Consider the following 21,072-nt stretch of genomic DNA (forward strand, 5'->3'; position numbering starts at 1 on the left):
CAGCGATAATGAACCCACCCTGAGTGGCTACTCTGGAAGGGGTGGTTGTATGTGGGCTGGGTAAGGGATTTCGCGAATCTCAACGCGGTGCACACGGGACCACGCACACACATATGGTCACAAACAATACACAATTGCGCGTATGGTCAATCGCTGGACAATTTGTCCCGAGGGTACACTTTTCCGAAATGCATCTCAAGCGATAAGGGAGGGAAAGGGTGTGTGCGGGGACTGTTTCACAACATTTCATCGCAATTGATGGCTTCGGCGTGCTTGAGGGTGAATCAATCAGAAACAGCCCAAAGAAGCAATCGCTAGACGACAATTTGCATTCCGTATTGTGATTTTGGAAAATAAAACAGTAATTTAACTTACTAGGTTCATGATTAACGGGTTTACCTTTCTTACACGCGGTAAAAATGCATTAAAGACCAGCTACTGTGATCAGTGTTGGGGGTTTCTTTTTTGGAACAAAATGGTTTTGTTTTCTTTGCTTTTAGTTTAGCAACAACATACCGTATTTTAGCGTGTATAACGATCCCCGTTTAGGTAAAAATTGACCAAAATACACGTCGTTATACACGACGTAGTAACTTGTTTTTTTAATTACTCCTGAGACATTACATTCGATTACTTACAAAGCAAGTCAGATGAATGGGTAACCACTAAGATAATGGTACAAAAAGCAAAGAGTGTTGCCAAACAAATACGTAAGGAAAAAGAAAGAAGTTTAGAAACTAGAGGAAAATTATCCATCTAAATGGTTCTTTCCTTTCTGTTTTTTGTTTATGATTCAAATTAACAAAAAGGAACCACTTAAGCTGAGGTCAAGAACTAATGTTTAGAAAATAGCAAAAGAAAATGAAGGTAGGCGAGACCTTCCATTCACTTGTACTAGAAGCACGAAAAGAAAACAAATTTGATCTGAATGAAAATGGTGTCATGGACTAAGTTGTTTTTATATTTGGTAGAATTTAAAAAAAAAACCTTGTTTTCTGAAATATCAACTCTGACTTCAAAATTAAACCGTCCTTTATTTTTTTAAGTATTGCGGCTTTTTACTAACCGTATTGTTAACACTTCTTGTGCTAACGTAAACCGTCCTTTAAAGACGTATAATTTTGCATCATTGATATTATTTGTGCCCTCAAAATATTCTTACATGATCTGAATTCATACAAGAATACAAACGAAATTAAAAAAACAAAAAACAATTAAATCGCACGTTTTGTATAACCTTCCCGCCGTACTCGATACTCTTTGTGTTGTTATTTAACCTTCGAGTGGTAGTGACTGTTTACGGGGCCTCTACGGCAATGCTACCGCGCCTATGCAACGACGAACTGGTGGTTGATTTAATCGAAATATTTATAAATAAAATCGATTCCATCACTCGTAGCCACACGCGAGCGGCCAACCGCTGCGAGCGTATTTAATCATTCGCCGCCCCTGGTTGACGAATGATGATTTGGTTGTACCAGTGTGTGTATGTGTGTGTGTGTGTGTGTGTGTGTGTGCCACTTTATGATGACGCCAGCTGGTCACTTACCACACCACCGTTACCGCAGAGTTCAGTTTTAAAAGCTGGTGTGGTTTTCCGCTACAGAAAAAAAAAATCAATTGTGTTGGTGTGCTTGTGTGCGGGTTTGTTTTTTTTTTTCTTCCGTGTCGCTTCTATAAGCCATATTAATCTTTTCGTTTTCAATTCATCATTTGAACTGCGCAAAGCTGATGCACAGCTGACGGGAAAGGTACACGGTATAATGATGCATTTAATAAAACATTATTCAACACAATGCATGCGCTGCTGGCTTTATTTTCTCAATGCACCAACACACAGTGTTTTTCGACAGAGCGCTCAATTTCGTTCGACCGGTCGACGAAATGAAGCGAGCCGCAGTTCGGGGCTACTTCACCAAAATACCATAAATCCTTTCCCATTTGCTGTGCTCTCTTTCGAGCAAAAGTGGTCCCACACTTCACTCACTCCCTCCCTCTTTTCAATCAAATCGATACGTCGACACGTCCATCACTGAAATAGCGCTTGATTAAAATCGGTATGTTTTATTGGGCAGCCAATTTCATCTAGTGTAACCAAAGCGCGCGCGCGCACCATTACCCGAAAGCGAGTGGAGAAAACTGATTGATTGATTTTTACGCTCTTCCTGCCACCCAGCCACTCAGCCCACTTTTTCAACGTGACCACTTGCTAACGTGAATGTGTTTTAACCACCACTCTCCCCGTTTTCGAATTTCATTCCAGATCCGCCCGACATCAGTGTGGAAAAGTCGTGGATCCATTCGGGGGAGGGATTCGAAGCGCAGCTCGAATGTATCGTGCATGCTGATCCGCAACCGACGGTAAGTTTTTTCGTTTCACCATCTCTTACGCTACGCTTCTCGCAATCGCCATCGTGTGCTAGTGCCGAGTTGATAACAGCAAACCTCAGCCTGTGTGTCCGGTGGCTGTGTGAGGGAAGTGTTTTATTCCGTTTTTTTCCTCCCATACTACCTCTCGCCACAGTTTAATGAAATAAGTCACGTAGCATTTATCAAATTAGAATTACGTAGCTGGCCGAACCGAACCTGCTGAGACGAAGCAGCAATGGGTAGCCGGGGAGTATCATCTGCCGCTCGGAAAAGGTAAAAGCCGAGGGCAACAAGTGAGAGTTTAAATTCGTTACGACCGACTCTACCGGTTTTCGAAAAACGTTCCCACACACGCACACACACGTTGCCCGCTCACGTGCATACTCACGCTCACGTTGTGCACAGTGGAGAGGTATAAGTGGATGTGAGCATTAATCATCAAAAAGCAGTTCTCCAGCACGAGGAGCCGGCAACGGCGCTGGTCTTTTGAGGTTGCAGAACAAGATTGAACGCAGCCAATAATCGCACAGGCGCGGGACCTGTAAGCGGTGCGAAGGGTTAAGTGTGGCAATATTCATTGAAATTCATCGCACTCCCGGTGCAAAACTCGTCTATCGGTCTTTTTCACTTTCCTGGCTCTAGCTTTTTTTTTATCGCAAAGGAGGGCCATTCAGCAGCTTCGTTTCGGCTGCTGCTGTCCCCACATGGAGACGCATGGAGACGCCTGGTCATTCGTGTGTACTGTTGCTCGCAGGTACTGTTTTGTGCCACTTTATTTGGCCTACACACACACACACATCTATTCTCACTGTTGGACCTTCCTTTTGGCCGCCCTCCTTGCAAACATAAAATTGCCATTTTAGTGGATAAAACAAAATTGCTAACCCATATCCAGCCCAACGGCCGGTTCAATAGCGCACACACACACACCGACCATATTACCTGTTACCACCTGGCAACAGTCAGTATCCGTACATCGCAGGCTTGCAGGCGTAAACAATAACAGCAACAAAACTCTGCTCCCAACACCAATGAGCTTTCTTTGGCCACGCTTTCCGGGGGACAAAACTCTTCGCCTGACGATCACGTCACGCGTGGTGACGGGTTGTGATGTGCGCGCGTGAATGAAACAGCAAACCGATCATGGACGCTTGTGGAGGTAAGCTCTCCACTACCCTTTCCTCTGCGTGAATGAACATGGAAGCACTTTATGCTGATGATGAAAGCAAATGGCAAAACACCTTGTCCTGCTACAGTCACCTAGTAGTCCTGCAACCAGTCCCGATTGGTGGAGCTTTGGTGGAGAAACAAATGGTGTGGTTCCGCTTTGTATTTTTGTCACGAGCTCGGCTGTACAGCAAATGCTAGACCTACTATCCTGGACCAGTGAGTATCCTTTTTCGTCGTATTCCAATTCTTGCTCACCGGTTCACCGATGACCCTTTCGCACTCGGCCAGCCAGGTGTAATCAAACTAGAGAGCCCACTTGAGGTGGATCAATCGGTCACAGCATGAAATCGGCCAGAGGTTTCGACCAAGGTTCTGGGGCTTTCATGCTCTTCCGCTTTGTGTGTGTGTGTGTGTGTGTGTGCATGCTTTCATGCTACGGTCTTCAGCTTGCGTGTGAAAACAGACTTTCATCGGTTGGCACGGTTCGGTTGCTCTGTCCCATGGCGTGCGAAAACCGGCACAGCCCGAGCTACTTTACACCCAGCCGGGCTGCTTTTGTTTTGGGCCTACCTTTTGACGGTGTACAAACACCCAGACACAAACACAAGTAACGCAGAAAGTAAAGCTTTCAGTAAAGCCGATCGTCTCGTAAAAAAAACAAATGGAGAGGCAAGTTGAAAATCATCATCATTTCTTCTACGGAAAAGCACCCGCTGGGGGCAGCAAGTGAGTTAGCTCGGTGAGAAAACTTTTGCCAAAGGATAATTCAATTTACGAGGACCTAGGGGATGGAGATCCATTCGCTGTTAACATGTTTGCTCTTTTAGTTTCAGTTTTATTCACAATTCGTCCCGGATTCGGATCAATTCAGTGCCTCCAATGCTTCTCCTCACTGATCGAAACGAACGGCGCGTGTGTGTGAGCGTGTGTGTGTTTTTTTTTTTTACTTAAACGATGATCCCCTTTCAGTTGCAATTTCTTCGTTCGAAGGCCCGATTGCACGAAATTCGATTCACTTTTCCTAATCGGAAACTGGACATAGGGCATCTTGATTTCGTGGAAAACCCGATATCCATGAGAACGGGCGTAAGCGTGAGATGGAGCGTGGCTGGGATCAGCAGACATAACTTCCACATGCGCCATCCGAAGCCAATCCCATTAGGGTGCACCTGCACATGGGAAGGCAGCAGAAAATTGAATTTTAATTTTTACGCTTCATAAGCAAACTTAGACGTCGATGATGGCACAGTGTCGAATTTGCATGTAAACATGAACAGGATAATGCTAGACATATTACGCCAAACACTGATGGGTTGCCATTAAACGATGCGGATTTTGGTATTCAAAAATGCATCCTTTCTGAATCGAAAATTGTATAAGACTTTCAACCTGAACCGGTCCACTTCACACACTTCATCGAAAAACTTGCCCTGAGGGTTGCATATTTTCCCGTTTTTTCCCCGTTGCAAAAGCAGATGCACCATTTCATCAATCCAACCAAAACAAACCAAACCAAAACATGCTGCTAGGATTATGTAAATCATATTGAACGCATCCGAGTGATTTACGGTGCCTAGATCTGCCTAGATAAGTTTGGAAAACGTTCAACCCCTTCTGCCAGAACTCCCACGCCGGGAAGCAACGTCTTGCTGCACCGTTACCCCGTCAGGAACAAATAGCAACACACAAAACAAAAGCTGTTTTCGCTCTGCCATCGATACGAACGAACTTTTCCCACCAAGCTATCCATCTACATTCCCTACAACAAAGCGTGCCCACACAAACCTCTAAAAATTGATGATCGATCGTAAAAGTTTGGGCAAAAGCAAACGCCGCACACACACACGCGCGCGCTCATTCTGCCCCCTTGGGAAGCCAGCAAGGAAGGAAAGGCGAGATACCGCTACACCCAACGCCTGTCTCAGTTTCATCGATCAAATACACCGAACCGGGTTAGCCACAGATCTCTTTCAATTCATTTAATGGTGCAACCAAATTTATGATGCTTTTAGTCTGTCCCTTTCTTCCCCTCCCTTCTATCCTCCCGTCGAATCTTCGTTAAACTGCACCCAGTGCTCACCCACCAGTTTGACTCACCGTGTTTCTCTTTTCGGTTCACAGCGATGCAATTTGATTAATGCATGTTTTACCACTTATGCGTGCGTGTTTGTGTGTATGTCTGTGATAGTGGGTAGATTGCGGCTGATAAGTGATCACCATCGTCATCCCACCATCAACTACCCACTCTTCACCGGCTACATTTTTTTGCTGAGTGGGTTCAATTTTCTAATTGGTTCTTTGCGTTTTGCAAATTCCTCCTGATGGGCGGCCACGAGTGCGTGCTTGTCATCAATTTCACCCTTGACTGGAGTGCACCTACGGCCCCGAGAGGGGACCACACCGCCCCCAATTTCGACCCCCGCACGGTTGGCAGATGCGCACTCCAGTACAGCACATGCTCGGGCCGAGTGCACAGTACAACGGTACGAGTGGTGCTTGCCGCCACAGCGTGCATATGCAACAGGAGCGTTCGTCCGCACGACGAAAGCGCATGTAATCATGGGCCCACTTCAGTTACAGTGCGGTGATTGGTGCTACGCTTCACTCGCTGAGCAAGGGAAGAGCGGGCAGGGGATTGTACAGATTCACTCCGGCCGTTAGGAAGCATCCCGAAGAAGAGCCATGAACGCGGGCAAAAGTGAACAATATTCATTGTCCTTCTTGGAGAGAGTTTTTTTTTAATAAAACCTTCCCCCCAGTGGTTAGTTCATCACAGTTTGGAGTGGTTGAAGTGTAATTAAAATTCATAACAGAGTTCCTGCTGGTGCTACTTCAGCTTGAACGATCGGCCACAATTATGCTGCCCAGTAGTGGAGCAGTTTTTATTGTGCCTTTGCACAAGCCTCCTTCTAACTATCGCTTGAAGCACAGCAAGCACTTCCGGACAAGCGACCTGGCACTGCAAATGTGTACGCCACCGTCCCAGCGTTCATCGAACGGGGGCAACAAAGTTTTGCTTTGTTTTGATAAATTAATTTCATAATCCTCGATCCAATATCTCCGCCAAGTGTGGCTGATGCGCTCGATAAAGGTCGTCGGGTTCGTGGCTTGGCAGCTGCGTGTCATCGGGCGCCCTAAACGCTGCTCATGCTTCTACCAATGTATCAATGTATGCTGTGTTTGTGAGCATCTGTGTATGTGTGTCTTTCTCCGTCATCGCTGTCGGGGTCATTTCCATCTTGCGAGTAGGAAGCCAATTGTCCAGTTCATCATCGGGCAACGATGAAGTGTCGGCCTAGCAGCAGGAGCAGCAGCAGCAGCAGCGCACAAGATGCTCCAATCTCAGATAGGAAGCCGCCGAGGAAGGAAGGAAGCTTTTCGCTTGAACTGCCATCGCCAACGAAACGCCTGCGTTGCACCTTCGTTGGGCACTGGAAGCAAACGTGTGGCGCCACGGCATTGCCAGCACTGTGCCATTACAGCTGATGAGTTGCTGATAATGATGTGCGATAGAGAACACGTTTATGCGGCGCTGGCAGGACGGATGCAAACATGTGTTCCGTGTGTTGGTTAAGCTGATGGCACCGGGTATGGCGTGTGTTCGTTGCTACTGCCGCCGACAATACTCGTTAGCCGGTGTGTGTGTGTGTGTGTGTGTCTGTTGGTGAAGCGAATATAGCCATTAGCGTGACGGCATTCGCTCAAATTGAACACGAGCGGAAGTCGATGCTTTTGGGCTAAAAGGGGTGGAATTTGGAAGCATGCCCGTACTGGGTTCGTGTGGCGTTGAACCAAATAATGAAGTCATTGATGGCGAGTGCATCCTTTAAAATATATACGCTAATTAAATCACGAAGCTGAGCTGTTTGGATGGAAGTTATGTTGAGTTTTTTTCGTTGCTTTTGTCTGCCTTCTGGCATCCTTTCCAAGCATTAGCGTTTGCTCATTACTTCACGCTCGACCATTTGTGTTGTTAAGCAAAGTAGAAATAATATCAAATCGGTAGCGGTCATTAATAATTGCAATGAAAAAGGCATGAGGTTTGTAGAGCCGAATTGAATCCTTCCTTCTAATTTTTTTATATTTCACAAATTTTATCTCTCCACGTTTTTTTCTGGGCTGTGTTGCATCAAATAAACTAAAGAAAGCAAGCGACACAAAAGACAACACCAATCTTTATCGCCATCTGGAATGTGGTTGTCCAATCACCTGCCAGTGCCTCTGGAAGAGGGAGGGAAAACGAAACGGAGTGTTGGCTTGCGATCAACATTCCCGCACGCTGTCGTCGTAAAATTTACCACATCGTTTTCCACGCACGATTCGGAAATGGGCAAATGGGGATGAGAAAAAATGTCATCAAAATAAACCGCGACAAACGAATGAAAAACCTCAACCCACTCCCGCCATCGGTGGTGCCGGCAACCATTATCGCTGCAATACCATCAGCAATCGCGTCACCGTTTGGTTCGTTTCGTATCGCCCGCAGCACCGTATTCCACTGCCGGTAGTGGTGGTGGTGGTGCTGCTGCTGTTGACGGGCTCAGATGATTAGGTTCTCGAGCTGGAAACGAAACACTAAATTCAATCGAACAAAAATTACGATAAAAGAGCGGGAAAGAAAACAAAAAAGGGCGAATGGCCACCGTGACCGATTCGGGCTATCACCAGCAACAACCAGAGCGGGGTTGGAAGCGTGGTGGTGTGAAAAATAGGAAAAAGTTCCTCCTTTTTTTGTCAAATTCCGATCAGTGGTACGAAGAAGCATACAAACATTCCATTTTTTTCTCCGAGTTACCCCAGAACGGGGGATTTCGGAAATAACCAATGGGCAAAACACACACACACACACTCACAGCGAGAGGTAAACATCATTTTGTGGGAAGGTTTGTAATAAGAAATAAAGAAGAAGAAGAACTCCTCTCCTCCTCGGAGATAGTCAATCCCCGCGCCACTAGAACGCGCTCTGTACTGAGCGAATCGAATCGGCAAAAGAAGCTGTGAAAAGTGATAAAATTTCAAATCAATAATAATAAAGGAAGCGTTAAGAAGCAAAAAAAAATAACCTTCTTTTCCCGCCCCACCCCCTGTTCGAACAACTTTACCCGGAACAAGTTGTGGCGTGCGCGCGCGAATCCTACAAATTTCCCCCGGGGACGGAAAAGTTAAAGGAAAACCAGGGACAGTTGCGTGTTTTTTTTTGGCCATCCCTTCCTCTGTCCCTCACCATTCGTTGCCGAACAGTTCGAACAGCGTCCAACAGCGGCGGTGGAATTCAAAAGAATGGTGATGAAGAGGAAAAGCAACAAAAAAGAGAGAGAGTACTCACACCAGCAACGCGTGAAGAAAAGAACCAAAGATGAAGCTTATTACTGTATCCCGAGCACGTAAAAAATATTAAGGAATTAGTTTGGAATGTTTGAACCGTCTTCGTGGGCTTGTGTGTGTGTGTGTGTGTGTGTTTTTTTTGCCCATACAGACCATGAAGTGTTTGATCGAGGGAGGGCGAGAGAGAGAAATGGTAGGAAGGAACAAGGCTCAAGGACAATGGAAAGTGCGAAGATAACATGGGATGAAAAATCGACCAAAAAAACCTTCACACATACACACACACACACACACAATGCGAATCGCACGTTCCATTTGTGTCCGCACGCTGCGCTCCGAGGACAGTTTTCCCATTTCCACCCCTTTTCTTTTTTTCTTTCGGTTGGTGTTTTCGCCCCTCCCCGAGCAACAAAATTCCGCATTTTCTTGTGTGCAATTCCACCAACGACGATGCAGAAGTGGAAAGCTAAGAAGGGAGAGGCCGGGTGGTGTTTCTTCCCGGGATAAGATTCTGCCGAGTTTATATTCAAACAAACACGCAACGAGGAAAGAGATGAAAAAACAGAGAGAGAGAGAGAGAGAGAGAGAGAGAGAGAGAAAGAGAGAAAGAGAGAAAGAGAGAAAGAGAGAAAGAGAGAAAAAGAGAGAGAGAGATGAAAAAATAAAGCATTCCTGGAATGTGTTAAAAAAAACCGAGGGACCGAGGGCGCAATTGAAATGTGGTCATTGGGCGTTGCGAAATGGGATGTTGTCAGAAGGGAACGCGAGAAAACAGGGCTGGAAGTGAAATTCAATTTTCCCACTCATTGAATTGTGATGTTATTTTTGGTTTATCGCGTGCGCGCAAAACCGTCTGATGTCTCTCTTTTGTGCAGTCGCGCCAGTGGTTGTTGCTGCTTGGTGCTGCTGGATTGTATAGAGAGCAAATGGAGAGCTGAGCCGCGAACAGTGCAAATGATAAATGAGTACAAAGGTTTATGACATTGCTGTGCTGGGGGGGGGGGGGGGGGGGGGTTGAACACATCCAGTACAACCCCGCTCCATTTGATCGCTTATCACACTTCGCTTCGGAACGCTTTGGTCCTTTGGCGTATTCCTGGCGGCTGTTCTTGGGCCTTTCATTTCACCGTGTGCACCGGTGGCAAGCGTACCGCCCCCACCTACAAGCTGCAACTTTTAATAAAGCGCTGCACACGCACCCTAATCGAGCCAATATTGTTTTGCTCTGGAGCCCTTTCTCTGCTCCGCACGTTTGTGCTCGGGTGTGCGTTCGCTTGTTTAATTTTCATCTCAGAGCACCACCGGCGCCCGGCGGCGCAAGCAAATTATGCGCTCTGGGTTTAATAAACCTTGCCTCTCGGTATACTACAGCGCCGCGGTAGAGCTCACCACACAACGCAACGGAACATGGTCTGCATGTTGTCCCGAACAAAAAACAGCCTCCGGGCGGGACCTCCCGCGGGGCGGCGTACGAAGCGCCATGCGCCATAGAAGGTGCAATAACTCGGCGCGATAATAAAGGTCAGCTGCATACACGAAAGAGGTCGTGCCACACGCTGTGGGTGCGTGTGTGTGTGTGTGTGGCCCGCTGCAGTTTGAAAACGATGAAGCGAAAGGCTAATAATTTGTCCCATCCCGCTCGCTGTCTCCGCTGCGTCAATCACTCACTCGATCACTCTCTCTGTTTCGCTCCGAATGCGGACCCACGCGCCCGGATTGGAAATAAAATTTTACAACTTCCAGCATCAATTCCCAAAATGGCTGGCTGGCGCGAATAGTGCTGTGGCAGTGTGTGTGTGTGTGTGTGTGTGTGTGTGTGTGTGTGTGTGTGTGTGTGTGTGTGTGTGTGTGTGTGTGTTTGTGGTTCCCTTGTGCGGTGGGTTGGTTAAATTTATGGACCGATTTCGAATTCAATCGGTAGCAGCAGCGCATCGAGATGAATCAGCGTCCCGCTTTCCGAAACTCCCGGGCCCAGGTTGTGGAATCTAATCTAAGAAAGTGCCACAGCTTTTCGCGCGAAAAGGCGCGCCGCTTCGCCGATTGCAAGAAGTGATCGGGCTGAACACCATCACCTTCCCCCGCCCCACCGCTCGGATAGATATAGGTGGTGATAAATAATTCATCCCGATCCTTGATTCCAGTGCTCTATCTCTAGCCATTTGCCATTTGGCCCCTGGGTTGGCGGGCTGGCAGATCGGTTGCGCTTTCCTAATTCTGTTCAGTTCGCGCTTCCAGTCGTCGATAGTGGTGGTGGTGGTGGTGGATAATTTATAGTGCACGCTGTAATCACAATTTTAAATCAATCTGCCATGGTGTCCCACCAGACCTGCATCAAGTAGATTGAACGAGATGAAAGCGCTCTCGGACGTGTTGTGATGTGCACGGATTTTAAAGTGGGGTCGTTCGTCTGTGCTGACTAGTTTACTGTCCAGCTGCTGGTGCTGGGCCATCATTTAATCTTGTTTCTATTTTCAAGCAATAACTCTCTCTCTCTCTCTCTCTCGCTCTCTTGTGCTCTTGTCTGGGGACTGGCGTTTGGGAATAAAACCTGTTACTAAATCACGAGCCATCGACGAGGGAAACGATTGCTAGCTTAATAAGAAAAGGTGCAAAGATGCTCCGTTTTTTCCACGTCCTGTGCAGCTCCAGGGAATGGTACAACCTTTCCCACATCCCCAGCGCTATACCAACCATACCGATCGTAAACAATTTTCCTAACAAATTTTCATACCCACCACATCCCGTCTCGTTTCGGGTGTGATGATGACAGAAACCTCTGCTGCCTGCCACTACCGGGCGCTACTCAAAGATTCATGCTCGCTCACTATCTTCTGGTGCCAATCTCTCCCACTCTCCACAGGCCCGTTTGTCCCCGTTTGGGCCAATTTTACTTTGCAAAATGGCCATCTTAAAAGAAATGGGCTTGCCTTTGCGACCGGTAACCGGTTGCTTGCGATGCAGACGAAAGATCATCACCGACGACAGATAATCTCATTGGCACCTAACAACGGGGTAGTAATCACTGGCAATCGCTTCATCAACTATTTATAAAAAGCCCGACCGTGTTATCCTTGCAAACCAGCAACATATACACACACACACCCTGGTACAGTGACAGTACCATAAGCGTTGATTGTCGAGTGCCTTTCCTCATTGGGAAGGTCCCAATTTGACTAAGCTTTATGGTTTGTCTTCTGGCAGCAGCCACCGCTCCGGACAGCGACGCTAGCGGTGGCAGTGGTGTTGAGGTCGTTGCGTCGTGGTTCACCTTTTTGCCACCGTTCTGCAGCTGAGAAAATTGTGTAAACTAAAAGATAGGGGACACACACCTACACACACCCAACACCTTTGGGGACATATTCCCGGAGCAAAACGCTAAAAAAACAGGGGGCGATCGTTTATATTCATGAATATTCCCTTTGCTGCCTTCGCCCTGTGAGTGCTTGGATAATATGTGCCGACACAGACCAACACACAAAGCCATATGTGTGGGGAATGTAGCCCTCATATGTTTGTTTGTTTGGCTTAACTACCACGAAAAGGGAGGCGGAGGCCACCTGTTTTTGTCTGAAACCCGCAAAAAGGGCAAAAAGGTGAGAAAGGAATTCATTTTCCCAAGCCCAAGGATCCCCTTACCACACGCGACAGGCAACGAAACAGAACGATGATTGTGAGTAGTTTGCGGCTTACTCCTTTTTAGCTTCCTCCCGAATCCTGGGGCCCCGCTCCTGCGGGACCAGCTGGGTGTGCTGCCGTCCGGTATCCGGCTCACGGCGTGCGTTCCCCGCGCTCAACTGACAGTTTATTCGGGGCAGCAGCAGCCTCGCTTTCGCATCGCGATAGACCGCTCGCACATACATCGCGCGCTGTATATTAATTTAAACATCAACTTATTCACCGCATGCCCACCCGATCTTATTTGCATACCTTTTGGCCGGTTTCAGGGGCGGAAGGTATTGTCCCACCTTTGTGCACCCATAACGGGGGAGTTGTCTTCGCTCTCTTTGCGCACTCCCCCTTTTCTCTCTCTCTCTCTCTCTCGCTCTCTCTCTCTCTCTTTCTCTTTTTATTTTTCAATAAGCAATAAGTTACAATCACCACGAAACTCTCTCCAACCTGTGTTTTGCTTTGTCGGTGGAAAACACCTTCTTCCCGCCGTAGTACGATGAGTGTTTTCGCGGGCTTTCCTTTCCTCCCTACGGCATACGGCAACTTTTGATTCGTTTTCGCGAAACCCGTGTTTATTGCTATTGTGCCAGTTGGCACGTTAAATTTAACGTTTATTGTTTACCTGCCGCATACCCCGTACCGGGGTTTTGCCTCATCGTCCCCGCATCGAGTCATAGTCGATGGGATGGGGTCGTTTTGTGGGCTGTTTTCATTTGGTTTATGATCAATCAACGTGTGTGTGTTTGTGTGTGTGCGTCAAACGCGCGAAACGACTTCTTCGATGGTGTTGTTTTCGGGTGTTTTGGGTCGTTTCGGTGTGATGGTTGTGTTGCATGGTCGTAAAAATGGCGCAATGCTCCACTCTGCTCTCCTGTGTTACTGTATCGGTGACGCTATAATTCAAAGCACCGTTAGCGACGACAACAGACAGGCTTGGCGGCATACGCAAGTGCAAGTGAAAATGGTTGTGTTGGCCATTTCTTTCAAACGGGCGCTTCTATCAACTGCTTCGTCCCGAGCATTACACCCAGGTTGGACTGCGGAAAGTGTTTGCTAATGAAGTTTTCTTTGTGCTTCTCACTCCCCTCCCCTCTTGTAACATTTCTCATTAGTGTAAAATTTAATGATCCTAACGGAAGTTGTGCGTAGTCGCTTTTCGCTTTCTAATTCGTCGGAATTACTATCATTTGCTTTCAACCCTCACCGGGCTAGCCCAAGCCGCAACCGATCGACCCGAACGGTTATGCTGATTGACAGTGTACATAGTGATGAAAGCTTTCTGTCCAAATTGCTTATTAATGGCGCGTGTGCGCTCATGTAGCAATCGATGGGAAATGTTAGAAATTTTAATTTATAAAAAATGCTAAAAAACGAAAAATTTACTCGTTTTACAATGCTTTCCCTCTTGCACACAAATTACAACCGATCATCCCGACGCAAGCGAAGGTAGCTAAGTAGGGATTCCATTTCCTCATTAGCCGGACCCGCCCGGGAAAAGGGGGTAATCCGCTTTGCCGCAGTTAAACGGATAAATCCGGGTCCGGGGTGCGCACGAAAATACGAAAATATTGTCACATTCATCATTTGTTTTTAAATCTCTCGCTCAGCCCCGAGAGGTCCCTGAGAAAGGACAATGATGTTGGGGCTTGTGGGTAGAACCCAACCGAAAAAAGGCTACCCCGTTTCGAAGGAACGAAAATAATATGGTACACGGGCAGGAAGACCATCCTCCCAAGAAGATGTAAATCTCTCTCCTCCTTTTACGCAAACACAGCTTCCCGTGCGTTGAAAGCTACGTTTTGTTTTTATTTTATTCTCTCCCACGACGCTCTCTTTTTCTCTCTGTCGTTGCGGCAGAAAAATACCCACGCAGTTAACGCCAGCCTACGCCAACCATGCCCAGCGAGAGTACGAGTGCGGTGGAATGGTCCGGGTTGTGTGTCACGGGCACTCCACCTCGGGTCCGAGCGAAAAAAAAAGGGATAATCCTATTTGTTTGCCATGGGCTGTAAGTTTGCAGGACGAAAGTGAGAAGATACCTCGGGCTCGGCCTGTCCACCAGACATCGGTTTCAATCCCAACCCCATCCCACCCCATCTACGCTCCCATGCAGCAGCAACCACAATCGTATAATCGCCTTCTATTGTTGTGCTGGGGCGGGAGCGCAAAAGAAAGAGAGAGAGAGAGTGAGAGACCGAGACAGTTTAGCTCCCAATCCTTACGATTGTTAGTGGTTGGCTGTACTGAAAAGGGGTTAAACCTTTGTCGTCCGGCGTCCAACGGAGGAGCCGGAGAAGCCGGGACAAGGTCAAACCAAAGTCCTCAAATCCACGAGCCAAGCCGGTTAAAAGGATCTACGGCGCTGATGTTATTTTCTATCCGATTTGTGTCCTCCTGCGGTGGCGGCGAGCATTGGGTTTTGCTGTAGTCCGACCAACATGGAGTAAAACACACACTAACTGCATCGAATTCGTCTCTCTCTCTCTCTCTTTAATCCGTTACATCAATTAATCCGCAAGTGGGTTCTTCCTTCCGTTCCAGTAATTGCTGTCGTTAGACCGTGACGAACGTTGTTGGGGCGTTGTTTTTCCAACGCTAACACTCACACACAGACACCGGCAAACTGGTGCCAACATTGTGTGGCGGTTTTGTGTGCCTCCACCTCAATGGTCGGATTATGAAAATCAATTCAAAGCAATCGTTACTACGTGCGCGCAGTAACGTTCGCCCGGTGAAGGTGGAAGAAGTTGTTCCGCCATAGTCCCAAAGCCACACGGCATGTCGAACGACCCATCGACTAACCCCGGGACAAATCCCGGGACCAAATCTCGCACTGAATGATGATGTGTGTTCGTCGCCACACCGGCTGGCCGACGCACAAGGGACGAGCCTTTGACAAAGCAAATTTTCGTCAACATCCGTTGATCCGTCGTCGTCGGCGTCGTCGTTGTCGTTGCTGCCGGGGGTACTCTCATACCATATTCTTTCGCAATTCCGACGATCAAGCCGTCGGAGTTTGGTGGTATTTAGTGGATTGGCAAAACACGTGCTTCCCCGCGAGACTTCATTGACGCACGAAAGGGAAAGCTTTCACGCAAAGGGGGAATAGAGAGTGTGAGAGAGAGAGAGCCACAGGAGAGATGCTGCAAATTGCACCACACGTAACACGTAAATTCCAATTTGTTTTGGCAGCGGATTAGCTCAAACCTCATCCTTGGTGTGTTTGTATGGTGGGCGGAGAAGGGGAGATGTATGTTTGCGTTAGCATAACCCTTTTACCCGCAATCTCGATTTGTTTACCTCCTATCCTATCCTGCTCGAGAGGGAAACCGTGGGGCGCATCCGGCTGCGAACAATGTGGCCGTACCTTTTTTTCCCACGGGGAATCTAACCGAACCATACATTCGTGGTTAAGCTCACTCGTTTGACAGTGGTGGCCGTTTGTATGGGCAGCAGAGGGATGATGAGTGATAAGCGAGCAATGGGACTGGACAGGAAAGTGTGGCGGTTTTGTTCGATTTCGACATTTTGACCGCAGACGGAAAAACAGCCACACAGGCCACGAGGCATTAGTTTAGCATTTAAAACATACCGATTAAAGGCTTAGCAAAGTGTTAAAAATTCATTCCATACTCTCACACTTACCGGTTTGTTGGGGCTGATTGGGAATGCAGCGTCCCTCCCGGGGCTGTGTGAGTTTTAATTAACAGTACGCGCGATGTGTTCGGCTTTTTCCGTGCAAGTGCAGAACGGTCGCTTGCCTCCATTAACTAATCATAGTGCCTAATCCTATGGGTAAGCTATTGTGGTCACCGTTTGACCTTCGTATTGTCCCGTTTCAGATGTTCTGTTTTGTTGTGTGCATTGTCGGGTAATGTTAATGACAACAAATAATGGCTACAAACAACAACATATCTTACAATTAACAACGAATGGATCTCTTGAGGATTTGTACGGTGTTGAACACTTAAAAATTGAATATTTAGATCTTTTTCGATTGCATGCAAATTAAATATGAGTATGAACATCATGAAATATTCATAGAATTGAGTTACTTTAGGTAAACTAATGCAAAACTGTTTCATGAGGTATCTGCATTCTGAAAACCCAAATCCGACACGAAACTCACAGTGTGTTTTCTTTGCTCTGAACAATTTCAAACATAACAAGTCAACAAGTAATTGACAATTTCACAAAATACCAACAATCAATTAATGTCTCATTTCGATGGAGAAGGGATTTCTGCCGTAATTAATCAATTATTCAACAAAATAAACTCTTGCTTAAAATTGAATATAAAATAAACAGAGAATTTCCACCTTTCCAGCTTGTGCCACACTGTACGTTTCAAACGCACTAGCCTAGTGCACTCGCTCGTTAAAATGAAAATGCTACCAAATGAATTCTTGCGTTTGAAGGTTCGCCCTTTCTCGCTCTAGTTTCGCTATTTGCTCGACCAAAAGTCAACATTCCTTCAATGTTTATGCAATGGACACTGTAAAGACACGAGCAGAAGCAAAAGCGTTCCCTCTGCACACACACACACACACACACACACGCACCAAATAGTGACCGTGCAAATACACCCCAGCCCATACTGCACCTGCACCTTGAACGAGATATCGATGCAGAGTGCAATTCCGCTGGGCATTTACTTGCCCATTAATTGGCTGGAGCGATCGCTGTTCCCGCCCCCTCTTCGATCTCGGTAAACAGCAAAACCACCGACACAACGCATTGTGCAGCGTGCAATTTTGTCCCACTGCTTTAGGGACCATCTGGGGGTACCACCCCGGACCCCGCCCCGCCAACATTATGCGATCGTTAGCCCTGTGTGTGTGTGCTCTGTTACGCAGCTGTTGGAAAGGAAGCAAATTCCCCCATGGCCGGGGATAGTGGCGCAAGCGGCCGGTACATGTTTGTGTAACTTGTTGAAGTTTGGATTTTGCGGTTTTGTGAACAAAATCGGCCCATCCATCGCTTAGCCACGCCGACAGGGGTACATACACGATGCGCGACGAACACCTCTGTCCCCATGTCGAGGTGAGGTGAACATTTGCGTTTGCGGTTCGGACGCATTTTCTGCCAATTTTCTCACGTAACCACGTAAGGGGGCGAGAGTTGCTAATTGGAATTACATTGCCACAGCGCAAAGGTAACGCCTACGGTCGGTTCAATGTTTGAAAATCGACTCCTGGGAAACGTGGGAACAGTTTTGCGATTAGCACTGATTAAAACAATCAAACAATAGATGCGTATATGCCCAAAACTGTGATGTCACAACAAAAACAAAATCCAATCTTTTTCCGTTTTTGGGATATGTTCGCATCAGTACGTAGACATCCTTCTCGTGTATTTTCTTAGAACGACTAAAAACTAGATCTAGAGAACTTCAAACAAAATGAAGTAACACCATGATACGCAGTGGCTCTGCGTCAACGGTGCAATCGAAAACCGCATACCGTCAAGCGTAGTTCCGGTGATAAAAAGGGGTATTTGGGTGTTTTCCTTTTTTTTACAATCCCAGCTAGTGGTTTGCACACATCTCGCCCACGACCTCTGTGTGGTTCTGGTTCGATTCGGATTGCGGATATTTTGCCTGCTCGATTCCGGAAATTTTGTTCCTAGTTGAAAACCACAAAATCGCTAAACCGACGGACCCGACTGTAGCGATTCCGAGCATTATATCAGCAGCGATAAGAGGTTGGGTGTGCTACGGCATTGTGTTGGTGGCAAAGATGTGTTGTTTGTTAAAAATAGTAGTTTTAATATTGCTGTGAAAATACCAAACAATGCTAGTATTTTTTTACCTAAAAAATTGGTTTTTATTGTTCTAAATATAAAATACTTCAATTCCTACAAATAGGGAAAATATCTACATTACTGTAGAAGAACAAATACTATTGCACTTTACAATTACTACGGTCAGACATTAACAATATCTTGTGATTGGCTCATTTAATCCTTCAAAACAAATGAAAGAGCGATAAAAAATGGTCAAAACGTTAAATAAATAGTGAGTTCACACATAGCAAAAGACTCAATACATTTTGTACTGGGGCGAGATGCTTAGTGATATTAGGGTATATGATTATAGGAATTGATACCAAACTTTCAACAACACCCATTGGCTCAACGGCCCAATGGTCGTAAAACTGCACAAGGCAGAAAGCTGTTCACCCTCCACCGGAAGACAACAACCACAGCAAAAAAAAGCAAAGTAATGCCCCAAACAAACCAAACACTTTGCGGCGTACCGTGGAAAACGATTACTGCCCTGTGCGGCTCAAGCGGCCCGGCAGACCGAACCAGACATATTTTCCTTACAATCAATTAAGCTAAATAAATTGAGTTATTCGAAGTTATAAAATTTCACCGTTATTACTTCGGCACAGCCAGTTGTGACCGGCTTGCTGCTCATCCACTTTAGGCTGGGTGAAGGTAAGAGATGGACAGAGATGGTTCGGGGTACCAATCACAGGACGAGCCGGCACAAAACACAAGGATGGCGGGGAATATTTATTTTTGGTTCACCGATTCCTTCAGGTCTTCCTTTGTACTGCCACTACTCGTTTTCATGGTACACGATTTTTTGGATGAACGAACGGGAAACCCCACGCCAACGGGGGCGGATACACACGAATGCTGACCACGCCATGCAAAGGGCAACGACGACGGCGACGACACCAGTGGGAACTTTATTCAATTGTCAATCGTTTCGGTACGTTTGAATGGCGCACCCCCTGGTAGAGATGGCAGAGCCGGTGGTCCCTGTCGGTCTGGCGGAGCAATAATAGTCATCCTCACCGACCAAACGATGTGTGACCGAACCATGCAAAACATGCGCTGGGCTGCGTTCAAAGAGGGCCGTCTCTCGTACATTCATTGGCCGCAATCCGATTCTGGTCCCGTGTGTGTTCGGCATGGTGTGTGTTGAAGAAGAATTCAAATAAACGTCAACCTATAGCGCACGGTTTCATGTGCTACGGCAAACCAGTAATATGAGGTCCTGACCCAAGCAAAAGGATATTTAAAAAAAAAATTGCCCCCTTTCCCCTTCAAAAAAACTCTCGCACAGAACACATTCTAATATCAGACTCGTAAAGGGAAAACGACAAGAGCAAAACAAAAACACATGTGTAGTAAAAGTTCAAACAAACCCCTCCCCCCATCCCAGCCCTTCCGGGACCCCCGAACAACCCCCGGTTGAATGGTTTGGCCCGATTGCGCCAGTGTCTCATCGGTTCGCACTAATGCTGCTCCTGCGAAAGGCGAATAACATTTTGTCCCAATTTCATCGTCCCACGGGAGTGCCCGGACGTGGTCGCTTCTAGTTTTTTTTTCCGTCGTCATCATCGCCGTCATACTATCAACCTCGCATAGAATTCTCATCTATTCACTTCCCTTCTCTCTTCGTCCCGATTTTCTCCGGCAGGTCTCGTGGAATCAGAACTCATTTCCGCTGCAGCCAACCGACCGGCGTACGATGTCGTCCAGGGGCAACCGGCACACGCTCACCATACGCCACGTGCAGCAGGAAGACTTTGGCAACTACAGGTTAGTGGTGGAATCCATTTTTTTTTTATTTTAATCGACCCATGTGTAGCGTGTGTGTGTGCAACCGTGCCATTCTGCCCGGAATGCAATCTGCATAGCGGCGCGGGTCTGAATAGAGCTTCTAATATCCCCCGTTTTGGACAGATGAAAGGAAATGGTGATACTGAGCGGGGAAAGTGAACACTCTCGCCCAATATCCTCGAGCTTGTACCGAAATTGTTGGACGCTTCATTTGGGCACGGTCAGGGTACGCACACACACATGCAAGCGCCAAATGAAGCCACCCAGTGGACGAATCCGAGTTGGGTTGGTTTAGGAAAAAAAAGGGCACACAAATGAACATGCCCAGTGCGTCATCGTTTGCCAATGTTTGCCCCGGCACCAGTGCTGTGTCTACGATGACCGGATGACCGATTTCTGTCTAATGATTTGGCACTGCTTTTCCCGCCACCATCCACAGCTGCGTTGCGGACAACTCGCTGGGCCGTTCGAAGAAGTACATGGAGGTTTCGGGGCGGCCAGGGCCGGCCGATTTCCTGTCGCCGCCGTGGAGCCGCTCAACGGACAGCTTTAACCTGACCTGGAAAGTCGAGAGCTACCCACCGCTGCAGGAGGTCCGGCTGCTCTACCGGAAGCTGATGGTAAGCGGCTGATTCTCTACCCGAACCGAGTTTCGGCCAAGACCGAGTCCCCGTTTTGTTGGCTAAAATTGTTGATCCGATTCTTCGTTTTTGTTTTTTTTTCCCCACCACTCCACAGATGAACGAAACCTTCCAGCAGCCTGGCCGATGGCACGACGTCATCCTAACGCCCGCCCCCCGGCCCCCATCGGAACCGTTGACGCACGTGATGGCGTTCACACTGCGCGGGCTGCAGCACAGCTCGGTGTACGAGGCGATCGTGCAGGCGAAAAATCGCTACGGCTGGAACGAGGTAAGCAGGATTTGGCGGGGGCTCTGTAACTCTTCCTTCACTGATCGC

At 47.3% G+C, this 21,072-nt stretch overlaps 1 protein-coding gene across 5 annotated transcripts in view; it reads left to right on the forward strand.

Annotated features, from left to right (window-relative positions):
* The window catches only part of LOC121587648 (limbic system-associated membrane protein), a 235,887-nt gene that overhangs the window by 209,031 nt on the left and 5,784 nt on the right, over window positions 1-21,072 (forward strand). For all 5 annotated transcript variants that reach the window (XM_041904617.1, XM_041904615.1, XM_041904614.1 and 2 more), the window contains 4 exons: window positions 2,264-2,361; window positions 19,970-20,091; window positions 20,552-20,732; window positions 20,851-21,024. In XM_041904617.1, the coding sequence (XP_041760551.1) occupies window positions 2,264-2,361; window positions 19,970-20,091; window positions 20,552-20,732; window positions 20,851-21,024 (575 nt within the window). The remainder of the gene's footprint in view (window positions 1-2,263; window positions 2,362-19,969; window positions 20,092-20,551; window positions 20,733-20,850; window positions 21,025-21,072) is intronic.

The sequence above is a fragment of the Anopheles merus genome, chromosome 2R (assembly GCF_017562075.2).
Source record: "Anopheles merus strain MAF chromosome 2R, AmerM5.1, whole genome shotgun sequence".
In the NCBI taxonomy this organism is placed as follows: Eukaryota; Metazoa; Arthropoda; class Insecta; order Diptera; family Culicidae; genus Anopheles; species Anopheles merus.